The sequence below is a fragment of the Macaca mulatta genome, chromosome 5 (assembly GCF_049350105.2).
Source record: "Macaca mulatta isolate MMU2019108-1 chromosome 5, T2T-MMU8v2.0, whole genome shotgun sequence".
Taxonomy (NCBI): domain Eukaryota; kingdom Metazoa; phylum Chordata; class Mammalia; order Primates; family Cercopithecidae; genus Macaca; species Macaca mulatta.
In genome coordinates, this window is record NC_133410.1 from 117,457,669 (window position 1) to 117,478,287 (window position 20,619).

General features: G+C 36.8%; 1 protein-coding gene across 7 annotated transcripts in view; it reads right to left on the bottom strand.

Annotated features, from left to right (window-relative positions):
• The window catches only part of LEF1 (lymphoid enhancer binding factor 1), a 122,788-nt gene that overhangs the window by 97,992 nt on the left and 4,177 nt on the right, over positions 1-20,619 (bottom strand). For all 7 annotated transcript variants that reach the window (XM_001086645.5, XM_015138983.3, XM_015138981.3 and 4 more), the window contains exon 3: positions 19,353-19,486. In XM_001086645.5, the coding sequence (XP_001086645.2) occupies positions 19,353-19,486 (134 nt within the window). The remainder of the gene's footprint in view (positions 1-19,352; positions 19,487-20,619) is intronic.

Below are 20,619 nucleotides of genomic sequence, written 5' to 3' on the forward strand. Positions count from 1 at the left end.
CCTGTACTTAGAATTTTAGTCACCTGAACAGCATGTGAGAGAACACAGCACCACTTGCTCAGCTACCAACCTTGAGAGAGGCACTCCAGTGGCTAAGCAGAGACAAACTAAAAGCATATGGAATCTCAGTAGCCCCCCGAGCTGTGGGCTCCACACATTCCTCAGACTGCCCTCAGCAAAAATTGCCATAATTGAGAATGGAGGTGACGACACCGTAATGATACACAGGAGACTCGTTATATAGCATAATCTATGTGCTGGCCTATTTATTTTTCCCTTCAGGAAGGAATATAATCTCTTGAAGAACCTGGAGGGTCCGTATGCTCCTTACTGAAAAGAAAAGAAAACTGCCTCAGAGGTGAGAAGTGGGGGAGGCAAGCCGGGTGGGAAGCAGGAGTTAATAGGCACTGCCCAAAGTCTGGGACCCCTCCAGGTGAGGCCTTCCAATCGCTTCACACAAATACAAATTTATTCTTAAAACCTTTAAATAACCAGATTCGATGCTTTCCTTTGATAAACCATTCCAATGTTTATTAATCCCTCCCTCTGAAGTAATTCTCCCAACCTAAATTCTTCCAACAATTTAAGTCCATTTCCTTTGGTTATTCCTTCAGTGAAGAACAAAGCTGGTCTCAGGCACATGTTGAAGAAACAGTCCTCATATTTGGAGTTGAGTTTAAACTGCTCTCCCGTCTTCCCCAAGTCAAATGAACAGCTTATCAAGCAGATCCCCCTGGGAACTGGCAGAGTTCTGCCATCAAGATCTACAATCATATGGCAAAAACTGGATGGTGCCCAAGTTTCAACATGCTCATGAAAGACTGAGAACCATCTCATATAGCACAGAGCCTTCTTTTCAAGCGGTTTCATCACTTGCACACACAGTACATCTTTGGTTTAAAATAGCAAGCGCCCTAGTGCAGACATCTAATCTAGAGGGAAGGAAGGGAGCATAATTCCCACACAGCTGCTGGAGGGCAAGGCCACAGGAGGGGTGAACAGGAGATGTCACAAGGTCACCATGAAGCATGACCTCAAATGATGTCATTTAGCTGGGCCACCTGAGGGTGAAACACAGTCTCAGCCCACAGCTCAGTGTGCAGCAAACCCAGGTGATTCTGACCAATCTGCAAGTAATCTGTACAGCAAAGAATTGACCCAACCAGCCAAAAAAAAAAAAAAAGTATTCTCATGAATACTGCATAATCTGCAGGTCTCATAAAAATCCTTCATATGAAACACTCAACAGCCACACTTTCCAAAGTATCTTATTGGAGCAAACAGGAATAGAGTTCCCATTGACTTTTCCCAGCCATCAATCTAGAATAGTTGGTTATCACACATCATACAAAGAGTAGCATTATCCACTGGGGTGCAGCAGGAAGAAAATACTACAACTTCAATATATATTTTTACATGAAAAATTTTAAGTTTTACCAAAAATATTTAACATACAAATTGCCACTGGGGCCCCCATTTGCTCTGTATGCCAGATGGTCAAGAATGCCAAGTGGATTGAAGATAACAGTAATAATGTAAGCACAAGAAACATCAAGAAAATGGCAAAGCCAACACTTCTACCACTAATATCAACACTTTAAGAGCTTGCATTAAAGCTAAAATATATAATGACACTGGACAAGACTTGTCAAGAAGCTGACCAAAATAATGAGAAATTATCAATTTTATTTGAAATAACAGCCATTAGATAATTATATAGTTCAGGTATATAATTCATAATTATACAGTGGCCAAAATTTTTAATTGATGAGGGCTTGCAATAAAATAATTCTCACCACGGATTTCGATATCTGAAATATCAATTGATTTCACTTTCCTTCCTCTCAATACAGATTAAATCAACTCCTTTTCTCACTGTACTGATCTAACCTTCAGGAAGCAAGATGGAGCCATGGAAGCCAGACTGTGATACTCACTGTGACACGAATAAACCCTGAATACATTACGCTAAGTGAAAGAGGCCAGTCACAAAGGACTACACACTATATGTGCCTATGATTCTATTCTTATGAAATGTCCCAAATAGGGAAATGTGTTGAGACAAACTAGGTTAGCAGTTGCTTAGGCCTGGGGTGAGCACTGAGGGAATGAGAGATAAGGGGATAATAGCTAAAGGCTATGGGGTTACTTTCTGAGGTGATGAAAATGTCCTAAAACTGACTGTGATGATGGCTGCATTAACTATGGGAATATACTAAAAACCACTACACTGTACACTCAAAATGGGTAAAATGTATGCTATATGAATTATATCTCAATAAAAATGAAACTATTTTAAAAATAAGTAACCACTGAAAAAACATTTGCTGAATGAATAAGTGAATGAATTCCTCCTATCCCAATTAAACAAAAGCCAGAGGAAAAGCTCTCCTGGACATGTTCTCCATGAGTAAAAACAACTGTGTTGCTTAGTCTTTGTCCACGTAGCGACCCTGTGACTTTAAAACACCAAATGTTTGCTCATGGAAAGGAGTATCCGGATGATGACTGGGGTCAAGGAATTCCAGGATTCTATGAGAGAGTGAGCAGAGGATGAGCAGAAAGTAGGTACGGGTTGGTGCTCCGAAGGCAGACCTTCGGAGCAACCCAACCCGGTGGAATTATTCCCATTAGATGTCCAGATCTGATTTGCTGTAACAGGTATGCACTTGCGGTGCCCCTAGTAAGTTATTAATGTATGAGATGCCCTCCCAGAACCAGGCAAAAAGAAGTATTGAGTCAATCTTCTACCTTTCTCATGCCATCAGACCTTGCTTCACCTCTAGAGCAGAAAAACACTCCTTTCTTAAAGCACTGAGGTAAATTTGATGCTTTCGGTACAGGTTGAGTATCCTTTATCCAAAATTCTTAGGTCCAGAGGCATTTCAGATTTCATTTCAGATTTTGGAATATTTGCATTATATACCTATTAATTCAGTATCTCTGATGGGAAAATCAATATCCTAAATGCTCTGACAAGTTTTTTGTTTTTTGATCTTCATGTTAGTGTTCAAAGAGTTTCAGATTTTGAAGCACTTCAGATTTTGGATTAGGGTTACTCAACCTGTATTGATAAAACAACTCAAGAGAAATGCAAGTGTGTCTTCTTTGAGTGAGCTCTAAAGTCTGGTACCATAAGAAGTCCAGGAGCTTTTAAGCAGGGGAAGCACAGTGATACGACTATGTTTCCCTTAGTCTATACAACAGTCCTTCGTTAGAACTTCAGATAAGAAAACAGGCTCAGTGGGGTGCGGTGGCTCATACCTGATTCTTTGGGAAGTGCAGGAGGAGCACTTGAGCCCAGGAGGTTGAGGGTGCAGTAGCTATGATTACACCATTGCACTCCAGCCTGGATTACAGAGAGAGGTCCAGGAGGGAGGGAGAAAAGGAAACAGGCTTGAAGAAGTTAGGGACTAGTTTGTTCAGGGATACATGGCTAGTCAATGACTTGCCTAACTCTATGTCAGTATTTTTTCCTCTACCACGAGATTGGCAACAATAGAAGTCTAAAAAAAAAAAGTATTTAAAAGATTTTTCTCAGGTAGCCAAAATATTTTCAAATTCGCATAGACATTATTGAATTAACTCAAGAACTATTAAAATAACAAATAAGAACAAAAACAAACATCTCAGATATCCCTGAATTATGAACCATTTTTTCATTTGTAGCTTAAATGTCACATTTCTCTCACCACTACACAGAGGCCTCTGTTTTTTTCCTGATACCCAGCCATCTTAGGAGGAAATATTTCTTTTTGAAAAATGTAATCTGCATTTTCCTCTATAGATACATAAGAAGCCCTCATAAAATCTAGTACATATAATCCTGTATTACATAACTTTTTGTTGACTTCACATTATTCACTAAATGGGATCTAATATCCTCAAGCCTGCAATTCACAGTCCTATGTTGGCACCTTATTCCTAGCAGTATAGTGATTCTCTGCAATGAATTCTGACCAAGTATTTCCTATATGTGGGAACTAAGTAATATTTTTGAAACACTCATTTCCTACTCTTTCCAACTTACTTTTAGGATGCCAGAAATTTTTTCAAAGTACTTATGAGTAAAGAAACAGAAACAAAAAAGTAAAACAACTTTCCCACCTGTAGTAAGTGGCTAATCCTGGATTTGGGCTCAGGCACTTAAGATGCAGAGCATGTGTTCTCAGCCACTACATGACATACGTAACTATGAAAACTTATCTACCTTCATAATATTCTGTTTGCCCAATTCAAATTGTAGTCAAATTTAACAACAACAATTTAAAATGTGGTTAAATAGTACACAAAGCAAGTGCCTTACACAAGGTAAAGGTTTCTGGTGGTGGTACTAATGAAACAGTGACACAGTACCAACAGCATAAAACAGAAGAGGGTCTAAGTCCCGGCCTCCACTCTTACCAACCATCAGTTAACTTGGCAGCAATGTTTATAAACTTGTTCATTTCAAATGCTCTATAAATAGTTCTGAGTTTCTGAGTTCTATTCTTAAATAGTTTTAGGTTACTTAACATGAATGCTCTTTTAATAATAATAAAAAAAAAATTTATCAAGCAACTTTCCTGGCCCAGCCCAGAGTTGTCTACACAGCCCTTTTTAAACAAGTAAACCAAATATTCCCCCATCATGCTTCAAATGGGCCACATGGAACTGAAAGCAGGTAAAGAATGAATCGCACATATAAAGACAGTCCTCTGGAACTGCTCTACTAGGCTGCAACACTCCAGGGTGAGCGGGCTAGGCTCTTCCCACACCTGTATCCCTGGGTTGTAGTACTGATGTCATGCCTGCCTCACTCTGTTCAGCTGTGGATGTTTGCACAAGTGTCTCTCCCTCACTAATCTGTAAGCTTCTTGAGGGTGGTGATTTTGCTTTTATCATCATGTATTCACAATGGGGCTCAGCACACTGACTGTCAAAATAAGTATCTTCAATGAATATTTATGGAACGAATGACAAATCATTCCTGAAAACATTCTTCAGTATTTATCTTCATTCTACCAGGAAACTTGTTTATCCTTAAACTTTAGGATTAGTTCAGAAACTCCTAAAACAACATATATCTTCTAATTAGTGAACTGGAATAAGATATGCTTTCTGGTCATTGCACCATCCTATGACGGTCAAAAGAGCTGTATTAGCATCTTCACTCCTGAAATTAAGTATAAATTATGAACCAAACTAATGCTGCAGGGATATCAGAGATAGCACTGGGTTGCTATGAATTTTCTTATATTAAGCAGCGAGTTCTTGACATATTAACTTGCAAGCAGATCTTAATTGTGCAGGAGTAAAGAAACAGATACATGATGTTGGTGTAAAATAGTTTTGAACCATTATTTCATGAATAGTTTGTCAAAACTGTTTACATGCTTAATATGTAAAAAGTTATCTTAAATCAAGAAAGCTATGAACCAGCAAGTAACATAAACAAATAGATTATAAATATATTTTTAACATGGTTTCATTGTAGTAGTATTTAAAATAACAACGAAAAAACTTTAACATCCATAACTGAGAATAAATCCAATAAATTAAAGTGTGTATATATATATGTGTATATATAGATACATGTGTATATATACACATATATATACATATATATAAAATGGCTGGATACTATCCAGCCATTACAACCGATGACACAGACCTACATTCACATAAAAAGATGAGCACGCGTAATACATTTTTAATGACAAAAGATTACAATAGAATAATAATCTTATAAGCTCATTTATAAAAACGTTTGTATTACAGGTATAGATACAAAAAGAATGTCTGAAATGAAATAATTCATCAAAATGAAACCATTATATCAGAATGACAGAAATATAGGTACTTTTTGTTTATTTTTTCTGTTCTTTCATGGGTTTTCCCCCGTTTTTATATATTACTGTTAAACAAACAACCAAAAAAAAGACATTTCCTTTTGAGAAAAAGAAAAGACTGTTCCTAATATCTCCTTAGTAAGAAAAGTTTCTTCACTTTTTAAAGGAAACTCACTGTTGCAACTTCTCAGGAATGATCACAGTTCCAGTTAATCCTAAACTAATTTCTCTTATTTAAACTAACATCTTGATACCACAAAAATCACCACTAACTGCTCCTAAAAATGAAGCACATACCACATTTTAATTGCTTGTTGTGCAAAGAATGCTCTTTGGCAGATTTTTGCCTGTAAATGCTCAGTTCTTATGTAATAAGGAGGCAACATCATTTGCCAAAAAGATTATAAGAATCATGAAACCTTTGGTCATACAGCTATTTGATTAATCTATTTAGTCCTTAAGACTTGGGGACACTGGGCCTCTAGAAGTGAGCAACAGAGATTCCCATAAAAATCAGACACTTATCAAAATATGTCTGATATACCCCAGGAAGCAGTATTTTTCTGGGAATTTTCAAGAATACATTGAGCAATCACATGGTTATGTGTTGAATGAACCAGAAGACAATTTCTAAGTATTCTTAGAACCTTTTATTTAAGCCATTTACATTATTTAATAAAAGTATAACAGATACCTTTAATCCTCAAAGTAGTTTATTGACTAAGGATTACTCTCAACTCTTCGAGAGATGAACTAATTTATGAATTGGGCCCCAGCTCCTGAATCAAAATACCTGACTTTGAATCCAAATTCTCTACCACTTATTAAACTCTGGTTGGGACTATGGACATTCAAGTAACTTCTCTGTGCCTCAGTTTCTTCACTGGAAACATAGACATATTAGTAGCGTTCACTTCATAGTGTTATAGTAAAGATTTAATAAGAAAAATGCATGTAAAGTACATCATTAAATATTACATGTTAGTATATTATTAATACAAGTACTCTCTTCACCCTTGGACAAAATACCTATTTCTCATAATCACATGGAGGTTTCTGGTCAAGGTCCAGGAAGCTTCACAGGTAAGTGAAGTGATTTTGTGAGGCATTGTTGACTTACATCAAATAAAGTATGGACCAAAAAGATGCCCATAATGTAAAATGGTTTGGTTCCAGATCTTGGTCAATTTTGTTTTCTTAGCATAAAACCGAAAAAATGCTTCCTAAGCTAAACTCATGAATGCCTGTCTGCAAACTGGCTTCTCTTTCCAAATTCATTATTTCCATTAATACTGTCCTCTCACCATCAGGCTAGAACACTCATCATCTTTTACACAACTCCTTCCCTCCTCTACATCTAACTGGTCACCTTTGAACTCTTGTGTTCTCCACTAGCACCATAATAGCTATTACTACCCAAACTATGTTAAAGAAATGTACAATTTCTAATTTTATTCTCACAAAACCCAACTAAGAATCATTTCCATCTTACCTATGGGAAACTCAATGATTCAATAATCATCTAGCATCTTCTGCACGCTAGTGGCAGAAATGGTAATAAGAAACTGAAGTTACAGAAAGTGCCCTACTGTGAGAGTGAAGACTTGAGCCTCTATCTGGTACCACTACTTACCAGTCGTGCAATCAGAGTAAATTATCTGATCTTCTACTTCTTGACCTGTTTATAGTCGTCCTTACCCTTCTCTATGCCCTGCATGCCATTTCTCAACCTTCTCTATACTTCAGTTCCCTCAACTATAACACAGGGATATTAGACATAGCACTGAGTTACTCTGAGGATTAAATGGGCTAATGCATAGAAGGGGTTTAGAACAGTTCCTGGCATGTACTAAGTACTCAAAACTAATAACTAACGTCTAGTCCATGGATTCTATACGAAATGGTCAAGTAATTTCTAAGCTCCATTTTGGCTTTGCAATTCCATACAAATGTATATATGTTTAAGAGATTCCATTGAAATATGGATTGATATCTGGTGTTGCTGCCTTACATTCTTGAAGTTTTAAAATTTCTGTTCTGTTTGTTCCACAAACATCTGGTGAGTAACCTGCTCTGTGGCAAGTAACATAACAGGTTCTGGGCAACAAAGATGAATAAGACATGCTCCCTATCCTAAGGAAACTAATAATCAATGAGAAATACAAACACAAAGACAAAAAGCTATTGGAAAACATGGCTACAGAGCTCTGAGGGAGGACTTATGAGGACCCCAAAGAGATAGCAGTCAGTCTTGACTGATGGTGGGATCTGGAAGAACTTCACTGAGGAGGCAGCACTTACCCCAGACCTTTAAGGATTGACAAGACCCTGCTGGCAGGGAATAGAGAACAGGGCATTTCAGTGAGAGCAAGCTATAAGAATCCAAAGACAGCGTTTTGGAAAAGGGTTTAGGACGCAGGTCTGGGAGTGTAGCTGAATCGTAAGCTGCAAGGTAGAGTGGGGAGGAGGTAAGACTTGAAAGGGAGATGGTTCCACGGTGTGGAAAGCTTTCAAAAATAATGCCCCAGAATGTGGTTTAGCCAGTGGGGCAAGGCACTCAGGGAGAAAACCTCACGAGGTCTGACTAGAAGTGAAGAGTGCCAGTGGTCTCAATTAGGGCCTGATATGGTTGAGTGAAGAGAAAGTGAGCTTGGGGCCAAAGGGCCACACTTAGAGTCCCAGCTCCACTGCTGTCTGGGTGTGAGACCTCTGGAAAGTAATTTACATTATCTAAACCTCAGTTAAATTACTGAGCATCTACTGTGCCAGTGTTTTTCCAAAACTTATTTTATGGAACAATCAATGGAGTTTGTTAAAAGTGCATCTACATGACCTGCCTGTAGTGTGTGATTCAGGACATTTGCAGAGGGGGCCAGTAATCTGCCTTTCTAACAGAAACACCTGTAATTCAGAGGCCACTGGCCACCTTCCAGCCATACCACCACCAATGCCAGATGAGGAGACCAAGGGTCAAAGCGTGTGAACACACATCTAGTCGGTAGCAGAGTGGTGGCATCTAGGTATATGGACTCCAACAGCAGTGCTTTGCTGCTGCTCTCATTTATTTACTCATTTATTTTACCATTATCTTGGTTGGACCCTAGTCTCACTGACTGCAAGTCATGACTATAGAGACCATCACCTCACCCTTTTCCCTTCCTCCCTAGCTTGGCCACTAAAGTAGGAACTGCTGCCCTTTCAGCAGTGGCTGTAGCCCTTTTCCCTCCTCAGCACCTCATGCACTCTCTACAAGGAAGGACACTCATCTCTTTGGCAGCCTAGAAGAAGGAACTGAGCAAGGACAGACTGACCCTTTGTTGTCTCTGTCGGGCCAGCTTGCCCAAACATGGGTTTGGTCTGGTCTCCAGTTCTACAGGATGTGAGCACCCTGTCTCTGCGGAAGAGGCATGTGGCTTGGTGTTGGGTTCAATTTAGGAAAACCAAAGGAAGTCCACGGTTTGTATCACAGTTCAAGTCACATTCTCTAATCTAGCCTTATTGATAATAGAGTTCGTATTATACTGCCTGATATTGTCTGGCCTTATTAATAATAAAGCTGATATTATACTTTCCCTCTGTGTGATTTTGCTGGACTAATTCTTGATTTGAAGAGGAATGAAAATTAGCCTCAAAACACCACAACCAAAGGTGAATGTAAACAAGTACATATTTTTATATATTGACTTAAAAAACATGTTTTTAAGGTTAAATTGCAATGCAGGTAACTCCTACCTAAAAAGGTACATTGCCTTTGACTGCAATTCTGGCAATTTGTTCCAAAGAAACAATTCAGAATTTGTGCAACGTTTTAGTTAGAATATATGCATTTAATCACAGTACTGCATAAGGTGGGGAAAAAGGTGATACAATCTGAATGCCTACCAATAAAATACTGGTTAAACAAATTAGGCAATCTATTAAAAATGATGTTACAGAAGAGTATTTATTAATAGAAAAAGATATACATAATATGTTGGTGGGGAAAAAGTTGCAAAATGATATATTATGTTCCTTTCACCATGAATATATAACAAGTATTTGCGTTTGTTTACCTACATTTATATGTGTGCATAGAAAGAAGTCTAAAAGGCCACACAGAAAAAGTGATCATCTTTAACAATGGGATCCTGGGAATTTAATATTTGGTATTATTTTTGCTTATTTGAGTTTTCTAATTTTTCTAGTGAACATGTATTGCTTTTTAAATTTCTTTTTATTTTAATAAAAATGGTTAAGCATTTTCGAAATTTCCAAGAAAAGTATTAACAATTGCTCCTCTTTCAATTTCAATCAATATCATGATGAATTTAATAAGTACTTTGTATTCTTAAAGGTAAATATGGCTATTTTTAATGAAAACAAACAAGTCTTTAGACCTTAAGGAAGTGTATTAAATTGGGGCAGGTTACTGCTGTTCCTGAGGATGGATTCCTTGTCTTTAACACCAGAAGTGTAACACTCACCCCAGTTTTCACATTAGGATTAAATTAAATATGACAACCCTGTAAGGTGCCTTGGAGAGTACGTAGCACAAGGTAGTAGCAAAAAAAAAAAAAAGGAAAAAAAATCAGTCCTTCTCTCTTTCAAGGAAAAAAAAAACAAACAAACTTGAGTGTTAACTTAAAATTCTAATGTATGAATACAAATAAGAAAAAAAAAATTCAAGCAATGATTATTTTCCTAACACTGCCAGATAGCTGACTGGTCAGCCCAACTGTAATAAACAGTAAATATTATTTACTTCAGTACTTTTGGTTTTGTTACAGACTTTAAGATGCCAAAACAAAGTCTAATATATTTGAGATAAGACTTCAGCACCTTTTTCCCTTGATCCAGGTCATTTTAACTAGTATAGCAAGATGATACGACCATAATTATTTTCAGGTACCATTCATAGTGTTCAAAATTGAGGAATCCCATACAAAGAAAACTGCATCCAATATATAAATATTTAACATTCATGGGATTTTACTGAAAGAAAAAGAAAAGTCCTGAAAGGAAAGAAGCTGGAATTTCCCAGGAGGCTAGAAAAACACTGATTTCTCCTTGCTGGCCAGCCAACATATCCCTTTGGACCTGATCCTTTTTGGTGACAAGAAAGCTAGAAAACTTTAAGCCAGAAGGAAATTCGAAGGGAAAAAAAAAAAAAAAATTACTTGCCCGTTGTCCTTCATATGGCTCCTGGATATCCTCTCTCTATAATTTTTGCAGTGGAGAGAAAAAACCCAGCTCCTACAGGATTAAGGGGAAAAAAATCTCCTAACCAAAAACATATTCTTACCTCAATTCAACTCCATTCAAGTAGTTAAGAGTTATCTGGCAATTTCATATCAAATATTAGAAGGCTATGAGACTTTCGGCTAACCTGAAATTTAGAAATCTGTTCCCTCAAACGTCTCATTCCCTTTCATGGTGGATTACGGTGCTAAAGAGGAAAATCTGCTGCTCTCCTAACAATCACAAGGAAAGTGAGCCCAAGACAGGAAAACCAGATCTGGAAAAATACAATGACATTCCCCTGAATTTTTATTTATGCAAACATTTTCTAAAGGTTTGTCACCCAGTATCCAAACTCTGAGTCAGCATGATGGCACAAGAGGAACTGAAAGTTTCTTCCCTTTCTCTGGAGTTTCCCAGGTAGAGTCAAGCACTTCTTATGGCTGCAGAAATCCCACCAGGTGGGGCCCAAGGCACTGACTGACACCATCTTAGACTCCTGCTCTGCGGCCACAGCTAGAAAACAGCGCTTTTGCAGGCTTTGTGCCATCTGAACTTCTTGTCAACCAGATCAGGTAGACAAGCCAAATATTAATATGCCATTTTACCTTCCCAAAGTTTTCAGATGATGGAGACCTGACATTAGATCTCAGGTCTTTTAACATCTAGCCTAGTCCTTCCCTCCTCTATGTTTAGTCTTCATAGGGCACTGCCTACCTCTCTCTCTCTAATTAAGGCTCAAAAATTTTGTTCACCACATTGCAAAACGATAGAATCAATTTACAACACACAATGGCCTAGAACAGTCAGCACTGAGGTTGCCATGTGTATTTGAAAAGGACAGAACTTTTTAATACCTGAAAATACCTCGTGTTACTGAAAAAAAAGTCCCTTCTATCAATAAAAATGAATTGAAAAGCATTAACCACATGATTCTGAAACATACTTGAAGATGGTTTTCCTTTTACTAGTACTGTGTTTCCATCTCAAGAATCCTTCTGAAAAAAGCATTTCTGTCATCTCCATTTCTTCAATTAGGTTTCTAGGATCTAACTGAGAGATAAGTACTTCCTAAGATAAATCCTCATATGAGGGTCTAGTCCCTTCTTTCTTTATTCCAGTAGTGCACTCACCCAGCTGTTTTCAGGAGTTACCTGGAAACTCAATATTCCATATGGAGTAGTTTTGACTTCCTCATTAAAAACACTGGTCTAATGCTATTTTATTCACTGACGCAAAAAATAAGAGAAAAAGTAAAATAATCAAATACTAAGGATTACTTAGTAAACACTTTCAAGTTTTACTTTTCACATAGCATTTGGTTTCATAAAGACAGATCATTTGGAAATATCCAGAAAACACACACGCAAAATTTCTTCTACATTCTTCGTTAACTCAGCAAATTTACTGAGGTTTCTACTCTGTGCTAGGCTGACTGTAACTGTCATAATTCATCAGCAGTCCCTGAGTTTAAACTGGAGGACTGCTGATGATTGGCCCCCAGTTACTTTATGATGGCAACTGATCACTAGGTCATTAACTATCATCAATATTTTTTACAATTTTTATTGTAAGGTTTTCCAGGATTCAAAAAATTTATAAAAATATCTAAGTAAAAACGCAAATATCACGTTATTGCTTATAAGTGTGAGCCAAATAATGTGGACATAGAGTGTCAAACGATAGACAGTAGAGACTGGGAAGGGTGAGGGGGTAGGAGGGGGGTGGATGATGAGAAATTTCTTAATGGATACAATGTATGCTACTTGGATGATGGATTCTATAAAAGCTCTGACTTCACCACTATGCAATCTATGTATGTAACAAAATTATACTTGTACTCCATAAACTTATACAAATAAAAGAAATATATCTTAGTAGGTCAAATTTTAAAATTTTGCTCTGGTTACTGTTTCATTCAGAAGCTGTCAATAATAATAAAAGAAAATTAAATATACCCTAGAACCACTCTCATTTTTAGAGAGCCTACCTTCTATCTACCTCTTCATTCTCTCTCTCTCGGCCTCCTGGGTTCAAGAGATTATCCTGCCTCAGCCTCCTGAGTAGCTTGGCGCCCGCCACCAAGTCCAGCTAATTTTTGTATTTTTTAGTAGAGATGGCGTTTCACCATGTTGGTCAGGCTGGTCTCAAACTCCTGACCTCAGGTGATCCACCTGCCTCTAGCAATAGGCAACTTTTTACAAGCGAACATAACAATGACTATAAATTACTATGATGAAGATCAAAATTTCACCTGCAAAACTGTCATCAAGTTCCACATAGGATTCCGTGTGGGCATAGGTAGATACAACAGTCAAGAAATCCAGCTTTTTAAAGATTCTACTTGTCCCTAGTTAGCTGCAAAAATAAACTATATTTCTAGACATTCTGTGATGCAACCTGTCTGCTAGTCCTATTTCTCCTATAAATGGAAAAATGGGGTTGGCAACAAAACTCTTGTTTGCTCTGCACTGCCCTTACAATTTTTCCCTATACAGATTGATGGCATGTGAGTACCATCGCTCAGTGAACTTTGTAAGTGATCTTACAAGTGGATAATTTCAGCAGGTTTACAGGTTTAGCTAGAGTGGGTATTGTATACAAATGCACTCTTTTACAGAGACTTTATAATCCTCTACACAGCCACTGCTAACAGTCTGCAAATAGTCCCAGCTAGATTATCAGAATTTCTGAGTTAGCAATGCTTCCTGCTCCCTGTCCAGTGCTCTGCTCAACTCCCCACTCTTCACTTGGGTACAGTTTAACTCCCAATTCCCCCCACCTCCACCCTCAGTCTTTGTTGTTGTACTCTAGGACATTTTAAGGCTTTCGGCTTCTCTTGAAAGACTGGATCATTTATATCCCTAAAAGAGTTTATAGCAGAGTCTACAGTTCCTAGGCAGGGACTTCAAGATCATAATATGTAAAAAGTAATGATGAACCTAAAGTATAATTTTTAAAATTATCTGAATAAAATCCAATGGCTGCCTTTTCTAAATAAGTAAGGACATGAGAGGATAGCACAGAGCAGTATTAAGTCTCTTGATTACTACAGTATTAGCTTCCTACAGACTGGCTCAGCTCAGCACAATCACTTAAGCAACAGCTTTAAAGAAGACAAGTTTTAAATGAACATTCCCTTAAAAAAAAAAACAAAAAAGAGAGAGAGAGAGACCTTTAGTCCCAGGACAGCAGCACCTACATCATGCTGAGCTCTACTTTTACCTGGGAATAAAACATACATGTTTTTCTGCTTGCCACAGACAGTGCTAGCATGTTTTCTCTTTAAATTCCAAGTCTTTTACCAAAATCAAAAGGAAATAAGCTTTATAAAATTCCAATCATGTCTATGATACATAAATGAGGAACAAAAGGAGTCAAAAATGAAGTGATTTGATTGTTCAAAAAAAATTCAGTCACATAAACCCAAAATGGTTCTGCCTAAAGAACGTTTAAAAAAAAAAAAAAAAAAAACCTCATCCGCTACAAAATTGGTATTATAGCAAGTACTTGTGAGTCCACAAATTCAAGTCCAGAGGGTGCCATTTGTGAGACCCTATCTCTGTTCTGTTAAATCACCTAAGAGTCTCGGACCACAGGAAAGACTCGATCAAAACAATGAGGTTGATGAGAGCAAATTTAAGACCTGCATGGGGGTGGAAAAAACACTTCAAAAGCAAGATTTTTGCACATTGGCCCAATGGTCTCTTTTTCAGTGTGTGGTCTTTTTTTTTCTTCCAGACTATCTTTTGAGTTGTTCTCATGTCTTTATGAATGAAGAAGAAACTACTAGGGTCATTTCAAAAACACTATCTGAGTAAGGACCAAGTATGTAAATGCAATATTAGCTCTGCAAGGGTTACGTGTAGTATGGCTCCCTGGGACACTTAAATAAGCAAACTGGCCATAAGGTATTTGATGGGGGAATGGCAAGAGCTCCCAATTATTCTGACTATGATCCTGTCCCAAACTGTAGCAATGCAGTTAAGGAGGGATCAAACAGGAAACTTTGGGGGTTCTGAGGAATTTTCCCACACATTCTCCTGACATCTATATATACATTTGAGTTAGAATAATATACTTTCTAAAACTTATTCTACACTTGAAGAGGAAAACTCAAAAAGTGTACAACTTAAAATAGAAAAGTGAAAATTATAGGTAAGTCAAACGCAATAGCTTCTTGCAATAAAGTGAAAAGATACTCTACCTTAAAAATCTTGCATGAGATATAAGCCTTAGTCTCCGTCTATCCTTGAATATTATTTACGTGATTATTTTCAAAGGTATCCAACAATGTCACATACAGTAGTATATTCAGAAGCTTACTGATTAGACAAGCCCAACTTAGTTCCTTAATTCCAGATGTGAACAATGACAAAATCAGATTTTACCTGTTTATAAGCAAGTACAAATATGGAGGGTAAGACAAGTTATAATAGGTATAATTCTGTTTAATAGAAACCAAAGTGTTGATTCGCTTAAGGTAAAAGTCACAACAGAACTAAGTTATACAAGGTAATTAGAAAAGAACTCATGGAACATTTTCATAGCAATTTCTACTTAAAAAAAAATAAACAAATAAACATTTTAAAAGATAGCTGAAATGAGAACACCCCTATCTTTCCTTTCTCACCTAAAAATTGACTCTTAGAAAGATCACAAAGAACCAAAAACAATGAAGTTCGCAGCGCTACACTGACCAGGTGTTATTGTGGTTTGGTGTGACTGAGCTGCAATGTTTGCTGCAGCTTCCTGCACTGTGTTGCTTTTCCCGCCCCAAGCATCTGAAGAGAAATGAGATGTTTCTTTTCTGAGGTGTTAAACATTTGGGTTGCATGCGGGACAAATGGAAGATTGACACCTAAGATGAATAACCACAGTGCATTAGGCGAGCGGGAACTTTCACTACATTAAAGCTAGCCAAGCTCACCATTCACACGGTGTTCAGGCACACAACTGCCAGAGCCAAACTAGGGATGTAAAGAACGATTTTCTTCTTTTAATACTTTACCATTGGCCTACAGGGATTTTCATAAATAAAGTTCAGAGAAAGAAAGGTTTGGGAGTATGCTTTTAATAAACTCTCCAGGGTCCTGGCTCTAAAATATTTAACAGGCTTCTGCATCTTCTCTTCACTCTCTGTGAAGAAGATCAACTCAAGCCAAGGTTTACTATGCCCTAAGAACTCACGCTGACACCAAATATGTCATGATAGGTGCTTTCTTCTTAGACTCAATTTATCTGAACGAAGAATTCTTATTTAAAACTCTGTGAGAGACCCATTCATAAGACTTCTGGTATAGACACATTCATACCCCTAAGGATTCCAGTTCTAGAAGGATGTAATTTGCCAATTAAAATTCCCCTTGAGAAGAAAAAAAGCTGAGTAGGTTAAAGTGGTTCTCCTGAACAGATAATACTGTATATTAGTCACAGCTAAAATCTGTTCGAGCATACATAAATTAGCATTTGTCTAAAAAATAAGCAAAAGCATATGCACTTTTTATAATTAGATTCCAGCAGAAACATTTCTCTGCATGCCAGGTGGCCATAGCTGGTATCCTCTGGATTATCTGCAGTTACATACAAGCAGAAGACTATTTAGGGAAGGAGTGGTCAGGTCCCTCCCCCACCCCAGGTGTTTTTCCAGTCCTAACACTTTTGGGAAGCAGATGCAGTAAACAAGCAATTGTTTGTAATGCAAATTCAAGTAGCAGGATGCCAAGGGGATGCTCCCATCCTAAGCCCAAACACAAATGGTCACCATGCTCCTGACACCCTAGATGTAAATCTATCATTGTGGATGTTAGTGACAGAAACACTCAGCTCTGCTAAGGACAGAGTTAAAGAGCAAGAAGGCAGAAGTGTGGTTAGGGGTGAAGAAGAGCGGCTGTCTTCCGGTTAGTGTTTTTGATCTCAGAAACATTAAAAACAGCTGTTAGGTATTAAAAACCAAAGATTGTAACTCACTTCGGTTGCACCCTAAAAAAAAAAAAATTTACATAGTCTTGTGGTTACAGCTGAAAAGCTTCTGGAATTGTGCAAACTGCAGAGTATCTCAAGAAAACATGCCTAAAATAAATACATCCTAATATGCAACAGAATAAAGCTAAGCAACAGATAACAGGGTAACTGTTTCCTGACCACACCCCTTTCTTACACTCTACCCAGACCAACATTTATTCTGGCCACAAATCTTTCCTAAACAATGAATGACTGTTTGATTCACTGACCTCAAAATTTTAATACATATACTAACAATAAATACCTTCCATCAAAAGATATTTTCTATCAAAATTTCAAAATGACTAGTATACTGGTAGATTGGGAGAAAAGACTGTGGAAACAGAAGACAGAATGCTGGCATAAAGAGGAAGACCAGCTTAATTTTCAACATTCTTAGGGATTATTTATAAATACCAATACATTTTCATTATACTGATTTTTAAAAATTACCATTTTGAAAGGAGAAGTGGAGAAGTAGCTGATCTTTTTAAGAAATAAATTCCACAAATGCTGTATACGCACAGCTGAAAAACATAAGGCTGTTTTGGTGGCTATTTTCTATTGTCACCAACACTGTACTTTGATTTGGCAAGATTATTTGTTATTCTCAAAATGATTTAACAGGCATCTTCAATTATTCCTTATCTAAAACATATTCTCCTTCCCTTCTCCACCCCCTCCAAAAAATAACAAAAAACCTTCCCAAATATTAAAGAGATATCTATATATTTGCATGTTTTGTTCAAAAATTTAAAGTCTCCTACAACTTTTAAAACTCAAGCATTTATTTGAGGGGTCTCTAAATATTAAACTATTTTCACTTTTTAAAATTCCTTTTAAGGTAGGAGATTCATCCTCATTACACAGATATCTTTATCATTAAATACTTGAAAAGCCTTAAAATATGAAATACCTATTTCTTATAGCAACCATCACAAGATCTCCCTCAAGATTAGAACTCCAAGATCTTCACTTTAACTACTATATAAAAATTAGAAAAATCTTATTCCCTAGCTGAGAGATCAAATATCCTTTTGAACTTTATTGGAAAATAATTACAGTACATCTAAATCACAGTGCTCAAAGTGATCATATTTGATATAAGTATCATTTCAACAACTGAAGATTACATGTAATGATAACCACAAATACTCTTGTTGATAACTGTTGATTTTGAACCACTATTCTCTGCTACTTTGGTGAATCTTCTCACTCCCAGATTTTGTTCACTAAGGTATTAACAACGTTACTCTTCCCAGATGTTTGTGACTGATTTTTTTCAGTTGGTAGAAACACTGGGCAAATAAGTCAAACACTATAGGTTCCATTTTACAATCCTAGATTTGACCTCCAGGGCTGTCAGTGAGACTGGAACCCTAATCCCTGAGACCCACACACATGTGTTTTTCATTGGGGGTTACGTGGTAAAGGGAGAGTGGGGCTGGAGAGAAGGTAAATATATTGATGGGTCAGTAAAAAATCCATCACCACCGCCGGTGGGCTAATTCTAAGAGAGAACTCCATCACCAGCACATTTTACATCTACATACTACACAAGTTACCAGTTAGGTGTTTTCTCACTTAAATGAGGTTTCCACTTCCTAAGAGAAATGTCATCAAATAAACCCAAAATTCTTTATAATGTTATGCATTTGCATAATGCAGTTATAATACCACTGCATTTTTAGAATTTTAAAAGTTAACTAAACCACAAGATTAAAAGAAAGGAACAACTTTCATTAGGGTTATCTTTGAGTGATGCTTTCTCTACAATTGACAATAAAGCAAAAATAACTCATCCTCACCAAACCGATCCTAAGGAAACATTGACTGATACAACAAAATAAGACACTGTTTTAAAAGCCAAAGTAACATAACAAACATTCAGCTCCAAATGAGCTAAAGTAGTTCAGGTTCTAGAAAGCTTGTGGGCATTAAAAGCTATACAGTCCTTATTTAGGTGAAAAAATAAATCAGTTTCTTTTTCCTCTTATCACCATAGAGAGTACAACACTCACAAAATCATGGATTTGTTGATGTAACTTCACTTGATTTTATAACTTATGATCTGTTACATATTTATTTTAATCGATAAGCCAAAAGCTAAAATTCCAAAGGCAAGACATCAAAGGTAGCACTATTTTAAGGTGGCCATTCCTCACAACAGCTCTTATTTAGCAATGACTAGTTATATATAATGAAAGCATTTCCAATGAGTTTGGAAAAATAAACATTCTGCCAAAATACGAATCAATTTGCACTTCTGAACATAATTTGCAACATCAGCATGTTACTTACTGTTCTCGGGATGGGTGGAGAAAGAGATCCATTTGACATGTATGGGTCGTTATTCATATTTGGCATCATTATGTACCCGGAATAACTCGAGTAGGAGGGTCCCTTGTTGTAGAGGCCTCCATCTGGATGCTTTCCTGGGAGGATCCAAAGAACAATCAATGATGACTTTCCTTTTATATTACTGTATTTTTCATCTCAAAATCTAATCGTTCTAAGATAAATCAGACCTTATATAAAAGATTTGTTTACAAAATACTGTAACTGGATTATTATGCTCTATTTTAGATTGACAGTATTTATTCTCTTAAATAGCTTAGCAGCAAACCAGATGTTTTAAAAACATGTGGTTCAAACAGTTCTTCCACTATTAACTGATGTTTTTACAAAACTAAGTGTTATCCATCTAACTTAATTTGTTCTAACACTAACAAACTGGACTAAAAAATACAGAACACACACAAATCTAAAACTGTAATATAAATATATTAAGCCATCTAGCTACACACACATACAGATTTATACACGTGAAGTTATGTTTTGCCTTGCAGACAAACTCAAAAATTCTACCTGTGCTTGTAGATTTCCAGAAAAATTCTAGATTCTACTGCAAGAGTTGTTATCTAGTATATAGGCAACTATCCAAATTTATAAAGGATTAACTCTGGGAGGTTTAATTTCACGTGCTACACTTAGATCATTTTGCCAAAAAATTTCTGTTCAATATGTATATTTCTTCTTGTTAATCTGTGTAACTATTTTGTAGCTGAGGAAGAAGCCTAATATATAACTCTCTTCCCTGCTCCTGGTTAACATCTTGTATGTAAAAACACTTCATTTCAGTTAGGCCAATTGTTAAGTAATTAATGGAGAACAGACAGGCTGACAAGGAAACCCTAAGGTGACTTCATTCTTTTAAAGTCACAAGGAATTCTCCTTAAGTCTAAATACATATGTATGTAATTTTAAAGTTTTTAGTAAGAATCAGAAATACGGAGAAAGTGTATCATCTCTGATATGCACATTCCTAATTATAAGTTTTATGTTTTTACAAGTTAGATTCTGCTCTGCTCATTTACTGAGCGCCTTTTCACTGTAACAAGGAACAAGAAACAGCAATTTTGCAAGTGAAAATCCACTCAAAACTATTCTGGTTGGAAAACAAATCAATATATACTGTCATTCTTCTTAATAATATATTAAAAATACTAAAGATCTAAGCTAATTAGAACTTAAAGTAAGATGAGGAAGAGAAAAACTCATTATAGAC